The sequence below is a fragment of the Labeo rohita genome, unplaced genomic scaffold, assembly GCF_022985175.1.
Source record: "Labeo rohita strain BAU-BD-2019 unplaced genomic scaffold, IGBB_LRoh.1.0 scaffold_298, whole genome shotgun sequence".
Taxonomy (NCBI): Eukaryota; Metazoa; Chordata; class Actinopteri; order Cypriniformes; family Cyprinidae; genus Labeo; species Labeo rohita.
In genome coordinates, this window is record NW_026129215.1 from 44,400 (window position 1) to 53,902 (window position 9,503).

General features: G+C 41.3%; 1 protein-coding gene across 1 annotated transcript; it reads left to right on the forward strand.

The window, feature by feature from the left end:
• LOC127160158 (titin-like) lies at window positions 1–8,347 on the forward strand. The gene is made up of 12 exons (XM_051102806.1): window positions 1–221; window positions 3,749–4,078; window positions 4,527–4,850; window positions 5,077–5,184; window positions 5,348–5,379; window positions 5,510–5,677; window positions 5,780–5,830; window positions 6,338–6,640; window positions 6,688–6,789; window positions 6,880–7,185; window positions 7,379–7,480; window positions 7,580–8,347. Exons 1-12 carry the CDS (start codon window positions 86–88, stop codon window positions 8,345–8,347), a joined length of 2,730 nt encoding a protein of 909 aa, XP_050958763.1. The 5' UTR covers window positions 1–85.
• The last annotated feature ends 1,156 nt before the right edge of the window (window positions 8,348–9,503 follow it).

Consider the following 9,503-nt stretch of genomic DNA (forward strand, 5'->3'; position numbering starts at 1 on the left):
TGCAAATTACATTTTCGTTTTCATTTGTGACACAATAGTTTGTAATGCGCGCTGGATGCCATAATGACACGAAGAAGAAGAAACAATGGCTTCAGGGTTACTGAAGAAAAAGAACATAGCACTATTATGTATTAAAATCTGCATTTATTTTTTAGGAAGCCTAATGAAAATGAAGCTTTTCTTTATTTCGCCCTTATTGTTCTGGCGTTTACTCGACCATGGTAAGACATGGGCTTTTTATCTCTATTCCGGTGCTCTGACGATTAAATGTGTGTACCAAACATGCGTAGCATACTTCGTGGGGCACAACAGAAGATGTATAGCGTCAGGGCTGGTTTGTCATAACGTGCTGTATTGCCAAGGACTGGCGCATCATCCAGGGACGGTAGTCCACTATCATCTGCATTGACAGTAGTCTGTCCTGTATGTATACCCAAATCACAGTGCGCCATAGATGAATAGACAAATTATATTGCTCCGCCTGTAGACGATAAATATCGCTTACTCGTTAACCAGCCGAAAGCACAGCGCGGACCTACGTGCGTTTTCGCAGCTCAATAAAATTCGCTTGATCCATTCGAATTTGACACACAATTCTGTGTTATACACTTGTACAGTATGATATGAGAACATTAAAAGCTCTGTAGTGAAGTTAGCTGAAAACCGACCATGTAATCTACATTGACGAGGTGCATTTGAAAACATAGTGACAAAAACGTCCTTATAAGTTATCTTGTTACCAACATGTGGAAATCTGGTATTTTGGCAGAGACGTATTTACTATAAATGTTACAATTAGGTTAATATACTTAAATATTGGGGAAATACTGGTGAATGTCACTTTTAATTAGGCTGTGTTTGTAGTCTTTATGACATTCAATGGATTATTATTATTATTATTATTATTATTATTATTATTATTATTATACCCCTGGCAACAAGGAGCATAGTTTTTCATGTGACATCATTTCATTAATGTATTTACAAAACCTAGATGGCAGGGAAATAACTCAACAGAAGGTGCTACCAGCAATGGGCAGGGTTGTTAGGTCTGCAAAGGCAAACCAGCCCAAATGTTATATTTGACAGGGATGCATATCATTTGTATTTTGCAGTCTTTATTTATTTATTTATTTATTTATTTATTTATTTATTTATTTTTGTGCTGGACCATGGCAAGGCATTTATGGAGATATTTTTTTTTACTACTACTTGGCAGTGGCGGCTGAAAAAAAAAAACTGTTAGTAATACAGGAGTGTAAAAGCCATTTATCAGGTGATGTATCAAAAAAAAAAAAAAAAACTAAAATTTATTGCTGCTAATAAATGTACCACAAATCAGTGAATTTTAGTTCAAATTTGGTTTATTATCAGTAATGAAGTAATCAATATAATCAATATAATCATTAAACACACACACACACACACGCACAGAAATGTTGCCTAATCACTGGCCAGTAGTACTACTTGAAAACAAATTTTGCTCTCCTTTCTTTCTGGCTTGCAAATTTCTCAATGATCTTCTGGTTAAAGTCAGTCATCTCAGTCACCAGCCTCTTCTCTATTGACAGCATGGCCAATGCATTCAGTTTCTCTTGGGTCATGCTATTTCTCAGAAATGTTTTAATTCTTTTCAAGGTTGAGAAGCACCTCTCAGCTTCTGCTGTGGTCATGGGTGTGGTTACAAGAATCTTTAGGAGAGTTACAGTCTCTGAAAAGACTTCCTCAAGATTGTTCTCCATAAATAGCTGGAGTAGGTCCAAAGCACCACAACAGGCTCTGAACTCTTCCTTGCGGTAGATGAGACTAAGCTCTGTCTTCAGCTTACTTCCGTTGAGCACTGGATAGGCCTTCAGAGTCTTGCTTAGTGCATCTTCAGGAAATGCCATTGACTTTTGACATCAATTTTTAAAACGCCAGCCATTTATTTTAATCAGATTCAGAGATGAAGGCCGTAATACTAATGTTGTCCACAAGAGGGAACAGAAGAATAACAAATCCTTTTAGATCATAGTTTAAAGACTGTAAATGGTTAAGAACATCACCTAGTAGTAAAAAAAAAAAAAATATGCATATACATTTATTATAGTTTCATAAAGCCCAATATAACCAGCTTATAATCAACAAAACTGATCTCCAAAATACTTATTAACTTTTTTAAAATAATGCTTCTATAATGATACACTTAAAGACTCTTATTTGAAAAGAGACCTGGTCATTGTATCATCATTGTACCATCTACATAAGCCATTGTGCTTGCAACAAATTAAACTGCATTGTTTCAGTTCCAAGTCCGTTTGCCATAATAAGTGCTGAAAAAGCCCCGAGTGTAGGCGCGACCACGATCACTTGATTGCTGATGAATTTGCAAGTACAGTCGATCTGGTCCAAGCTCCTTGATTCTTTTTTTTGTTCATCCAAACGCCTTGTGAACGGGTATCTTTGTAAAGATAAAACCAAATTTTCTTTCATCTCGAGAAATTGGCTTGCTTCCACATTGATTAATATCCGTCAGTCAACTGATGAGCTGCTGCTGAGCGGAAAGAGAACAGTCCAATCACATAAGGCCAATTATATAAAAACAAATATTGATTCGCTCTCAACAAAAGTAGGAGGGATCGGGGTGCAAAGCCCAGCGCCCCAAGGACAATTTGAAACAAGCCAATTAGAGCTTAGCCTTAAATCACATGCTTTTCAAAAGTTTGTGTACCTACATAGACACTCATTAGTCCGGCGCCCCGCACACACATATGAAAGAAATATAGTTTGGATTTTTTTTGTACATTTTCAATAAATGGTAATATGACTAACAGTAGAATACTATGACTAACCTTAAATAATTTTATTTCGTTAATATTTGCAATATATATTTAACTTATTGTTAACATGTTAAAGGGGGCTAACTTGAAGGGGGCGGCGACCCAGCACCCTCTAATGACCAGCCGCCACTGCTACTTGGTGAATTGTGTGTTGCAAACAGACAGTTCTCAATGGGTGAGGCATTACATTAGTCAGTGATCTCCGATTACAACAGCAAATTCAATTATTCCTCCAGTTACTCCTCCACAGTCACCACAAACACCAAGATATTGCTCAGATGTTTTATTTCATGGCATTTGTTTTTGTTTTTGTTCTTAAAATTAACACATCTCATCTCAAGCCTTGTTGTTTATTCCAAAACATTTTTTAGAGCAAGTCTTGTATCTCAGCTGTACCAAACATAAACCCTCATTTATGCCACTTGAAAAGTTATTAATGGCATTTATTTACTAAATAGTTCATTTTCTGTTTTTGTTAAAAGTATATGATCACTGTATTTTGACATGTGTTACATATAGTCACTAATTTTCCCTCTGAGATCTGGGTAGTTTCCATCAGTCTTCTTGTCTTCTTGATGTGTTGACCAGTTTAACTTCTTTCCAGATCAATCAATCAATGAATTAATGAATTAATGAATTGATTGATTGATTGATTGATTCATTCATTCATTCATTTATTCATTCATTCATTCATTATTAAGCATTACTGAATGTTTTCACCTTGTGTTATATTTTTCTGTGAGTCTTTCAGTTGTTTTCGGTATGTAGATGGATCTCATAACATACAATCACTGGAAATGGTTCAAATATGCAGGAGATGCTGGAAAACTGTGTGTTGCCATTAATGCAGAGGAGCAGAGCAGGTTTATTTAATAGAGTTTGCAAGAAATGGTGAATTAATTAAAAATTCTGATTAATTTCTTCTTCAGGTGCATCTGGTGTTGATATACACAGAGTGTTATTGATGGAGGGAGATTCAGTCACTTTACACACTGGTGTTAAAACAAACCAACAAGACAGAATTAGGTGGTATTTCAATGACACTCGCATCGCTCAAATCACTGGAGATCTCAGTAAGATCTGTACAGATGTTCAGTGTAATGAAGGTACTGAGAGATTCAGTGGAAGACTGAAGCTGGATCATCAGACTGGATCTATGACCATCATGGACATCACAAACAAACACTCTGGAGTTTATAAACTACTGATAAGCAGCAGCAACATCGACAGTGAAAACAGCTTCAGTGTTATTGCACATGGTGAGTCATGTTTAAAATGTGTTATTAGTTGTCATTTTGCTGTGAAACTTAGGGGTGTTTTTTCTTCTAACCTGTATATTTACATGATTTTATCAAAAACACATTTACAGATAAAGTGGATTTTGTAAACTTAAATATAAATTTAGTTCAGTATGATCTACAACATTTTTTTTTCATTGGTTATTAGTTTTATCAGGTAGTTTTATACTAATCATTTATTTAAATGTATATTTTATTTCACAGTTAATTTATTTTTCCCAACCATTAATCCAAAGTGCAAAGTATAAAATGTTTAAAATGTGTCGATAGCACAACATGTGCATAAATGTTGCTTTTCAGACAGAAAGTGAAGAGGTCTTGTTTTATTACTTTCATATCCACAGTTCTTTAATCTTATGTGATGTTTTCCCCCAGAAGATCCTCCAACAGCTGTTGATTTATGTTTCAGGTGTTGCTGCTGAACGAGATAAAATGAAGAGAAAGTCAGTTAAGGAAGGAGAATCTGTCACTTTAGATTCTGATGTAGTAAAAAAAACAAATGATTTAAAGATGTGGTATTTTAATGACGCTCTCATCATTGTACTCACTGGAGATCAGAGTGAGATCTGTACAAATGATCAGTGCGATGTGAGATTCAGAGACAGACTGAAGCTGGATCAGACTGGATCTCTGACCATCACAAACACTAGAACCACAGACTCTGGACTTTATAAACTACAGATCAACAGCAGCAGGTTCGACATCATAAAGACATTCAGTGTTACTGTCACTGGTGAGTATCATTTTGGTATTCAGTGCTTTTTTACATGAACAGTTTTGCAAAACTGATAGATTTAAATCGACCAGTTAAACTTGTCCATTGTGGCCTGTATGAAGAACTGAGCTTTCACTCAATATTACAATATAATTGAGATAAAACACAGGGTCCTGGGTCAGTATGCTGTTCAGGGGGCCCAGAAACCATAGTGACACCCCTGATAACTACTGTCTGTCTTTAGCTGTTATAGATTCAGCTGCTGCTGCTGTTGCTGTTGTTGTTGTTGCTGTTCTGCTGGTTGCAGCTGCTGGTGTGATTTACTGTCACCACAGGAGATTAAGAAAAAATGGCAAGTATTGCATACAGATGATTTGACAAGGTGGACTAGTGATTTATTGTAAAAAATAAAATAAAATAAAAATATTTAGAAATATGTTAAAGTATTAATTTTTATTTTGTTTGACCAAAGGTTTTTTGTTTGTTTGTTTGTTTGTTTTTCATTGTTTAAACAGAAGACAAGATAACAAAGAATGGTCATTCCCCGGTAAGATACTATGTACACAAAATATTTCGGTCCTTGCATTCAGCAAACATCAGAGGGAAAATCATCTGAATTATCACGTTTTTTTCCACAATCATTTTTATTACCTTCTGTGAATCTGTTTTTCTTTCAGGAGAATGGTGGAGAAGGATCACCCCTTATTAATAATGAGACTGGTGGGGCTGAGAGCCTGCTGAAGGTGGTCGATAAAAATAATGTCCCCTCTGGTGGGGCTGAGAGCCCGCAGAAGGTGGTCTATGAAAATAATGCGCCCACTGGTGGGGCTGAGAGTCTGCTGGAGGTGATCGATGAAAATAATGCGCCCGCTGGTGGAGCTAAGAGCCTGCTGGAGGTGGTCGATAAAAATAATGTCCCCTCTGGTGGGGCTGAGAGTCTGCTGGAGGTGATCGATGAAAATAATGCGCCCGCTGGTGGGGCTGAGAGCCTGCTGGAGGTGGTCGATGAAAATAATACGCCTGCTGGTGGAGCTAAGAGCCTGCTGGAGGTGGTCGATAAAAATAATGTCCCCTCTGGTGGGGCTGAGAGTCTGCTAGAGGTGATCGATGAAAATAATGCGCCCGCTGGTGTGGCTGAGAGTCCGCTGAAGGTGGTCAATGAAAATCTGCTCACTTGTGGGGCTGAGAGCCCGCAAAAGGTGGTCGATGAAAATAATGTGCCCGCTGGTGGGGCTGAGAGCCTGCTGGAGGTGATCGATGAAAATAATGCGCCTGCTGGTGGGGCTAAGAGCCTGCTGGAGGTGATCGATGAAAATAATGCGCCTGCTGGTGGGGCTAAGAGCCTGCTGGAGGTGATCGATGAAAATAATGCGCCTGCTGGTGGGGCTAAGAGCCTGCTGGAGGTGATCGATGAAAATAATGCGCCTGCTGGTGGGGCTAAGAGCCTGCTGGAGGTGATCGATGAAAATAATGCGCCTGCTGGTGGGGCTAAGAGCCTGCTGGAGGTGATCGATGAAAATAATGCGCCTGCTGGTGGGGCTAAGAGCCTGCTGGAGGTGATCGATGAAAATAATGCGCCTGCTGGTGGGGCTAAGAGCCTGCTGGAGGTGATCGATGAAAATAATGCGCCCGCTGGTGTGGCTGAGAGTCCGCTGAAGGTGGTCGATGAAAATAATGTGCCCGCTGGTGGGGCTGAGAGTCCGCCAAAGGTGGTCGATGAAAATGCGCCCGCTGGTGTGACTGAGAGTCCGCCAAAGGTGATCGATGAAAATAATGCGCCTGCTGGTGGGGCTAAGAGCCTGCTGGAGGTGATCGATGAAAAGCGCCTGCTGGTGGGGCTAAGAGCCTGCTGGAGGTGATCGATGAAAATAATGCGCCTGCTGGTGGGGCTAAGAGCCTGCTGGAGGTGATCGATGAAAATAATGCGCCTGCTGGTGGGGCTAAGAGCCTGCTGGAGGTGATCGATGAAAATAATGCACCCGCTGGTGTGGCTGAGAGTGGAAGGTGATCGATGAAAAGAGCTGGTGGGGCTGAGAGTCCGCCAAAGGTGATCGATGAAAATAATGCGCCTGCTGGTGGGGCTAAGAGCCTGCTGGAGGTGATCGATGAAAATAATGCGCCTGCTGGTGGGGCTGAGAGTCCGCTGAAGGTGGTCGATGAAAATAATGTGCCCGCTGGTGGGGCTAAGAGCCTGCTGGAGGTGATCGATGAAAATAATGCGCCCGCTGGTGTGGCTGAGAGTCCGCTGAAGGTGGTCGATGAAAATAATGTGCCCGCTGGTGGGGCTGAGAGTCCGCCAAAGGTGATCGATGAAAATAATGCGCCTGCTGGTGGGGCTAAGAGCCTGCTGGAGGTGATCGATGAAAATAATGCACCCGCTGGTGTGGCTGAGAGTCCGCTGAGCCTCGCTGAAAAGGTGGTCGCTGAAAATAAGCCTGCTGGAGGTGGTCGATGAAAATAATGCACCCGCTGGTGTGGCTGAGAGTCCGCTGAAGGTGATCGATGAAAATAATGTGCCCGCTGGTGTGGCTGAGAGTCCGCCAAAGGTGATCGATGAAAATAATGCGCCTGCTGGTGGGGCTAAGAGCCTGCTGGAGGTGATCGATGAAAATAATGCGCCTGCTGGTGGGGCTAAGAGCCTGCTGGAGGTGATCGATGAAAATAATGCGCCCGCTGGTGGGGCTGAGAGTCCGCCAAAGGTGGTCGATGAAAATGCGCCCGCTGGTGGGGCTGAGAGCCTGCTGGAGGTGGTCGATGAAAATAATGCGCCTGCTGGTGGGGCTGAGAGCCTGCTGGAGGTGGTCGATGAAAATAATGCGCCTGCTGGTGGGGCTAAGAGCCTGCTGGAGGTGATCGATGAAAATAATGCGCCCGCTGGTGTGGCTGAGAGTCCGCTGAAGGTGGTCAATGAAAATCTGCTCACTGGTGGGGCTGAGAGCCCGCAAAAGGTGGTCGATGAAAATAATGTGCCCGCTGGTGGGGCTGAGAGCCCGCAGAAGGTGGTCGATGAAAATGCGCCCGCTGGTGTGACTGAGAGTCCGCCAAAGGTGGTCGATGAAAATGCGCTCACTGGTGGGGCTGAGAGCCCACAAAAGGTGGTAAATGAAAAAAATGCGCCCACTGGTGAGAGTCTGGCGAAGGTGGTTGATGAAAATCTGCTCACTGGTGTGGCTGAGAGCCCGCAAAAGGTGGTCGATGAAAATAATGCGCCCGCTGGTGTGACTGAGAGTCCGCCAAAGGTGGTCGATGAAAATGTGCCCACTGGTGGGGCTGAGAGCCCGCAAAAGGTGGTCGATGAAAATAATGCACCCGCTGGTGTGGCTGAGAGTCTGCAGAAGGTGGTCGATGAAAATCTGCTCACTGGTGGGGCTGAGAGCCCGCCAAAGGTGGTCGATGGAAAAAATGCACCCGCTGGTGTGACTGAGAGCCCGCCAAAGGTGGTCGATGAAAATAATCCGCCCACTGGTGGGGCTGAGAGCATCCATTGGTCCGGGTGTGAGTCTGCAGAAGGATGACGATAAAAATACAAACATGAATGTTTGAGTCATCGGGCATGTAATTATTGTTGCACAGGAAAAATATACTTAGCCTATTACACTATCATTAGCAACCCGATACACTTATTGGGTAGCTCCTAGTCGCTATCCATTAGGCTATGACTATAGCCCCCATGGTGTATTGAGCTAGAATTGTTTCAAAATATGTGATTTGTCGCCTTTTATAATAAAACTGTAATCTAGTCATAAGGCATATTCACGCCTTTAGTATCTACACCTTAGTGTCCACACCAATGCTTGGCTTTTGAAAAGGCAAGTTTATTTCCGGCAAATATGACTATTGTGTCCAAACTCTGTGAATCTATTGTATTGTATAAATAAAGTATATTCTACTAATTTATTTATTTTCAGTGTGTGAATGACTAAGCTAAATTGATTAAAATTTAGCTTTTGTCCTGACCAGATATCCGCCTCTTAGAAAAATCAATCAATTAATTAATCAATGAAACTGAATTCTTAGGTATCACCCAGTAATTTGTTATGGTTGACATGGTTTATTCATGGTTTCTCATGGTTATATGGGGCTCTTTGTAAGAAGTGCAAATGAGCGTTCGAGGCTAAAATGTATTTCTTCCAACTCTCAGAAGATTTTAACACTGTAATTGATATGACAATGTTAATGTATTTGGTCTTGGCAGAATATATGTGCTATGCTGCTGCTGAATTGCTGCTGCTGTTGGTTATTGCTGTAGTTGTAAATTATTGTTCCTGCTGCAAGCAAGTACAAGAATTTGCTACTGCCAAAGCATATGGCGATACGGTGCTGTGAGTATTTAAGACATACTGCTGCTGCACAATAGCATACAAATTAACCCCCCAATACAGCTCAAAGGAGATAACGAAACAGCTAAAATATGCATGCTGCTGTAAGCATGAAAGCATACTGCTGTTATACAATAAAATACTTGTAATCATCCCTATAAAGGAAAAAATAGAAAGACAACCCCCCAATTATTTTTATTAAAACATTTGAAAGTATTTTAGTTTTGTATTTGCTACCCAGAGCACAGTGCATCAATTTTACAGCCATGAAAGCCTTTTAAGTGTGCAAGAATATAAATGAAACAAACACATGCATCTTGAGAGCTGGATTGGGAATCAATGTCCTAAGAGA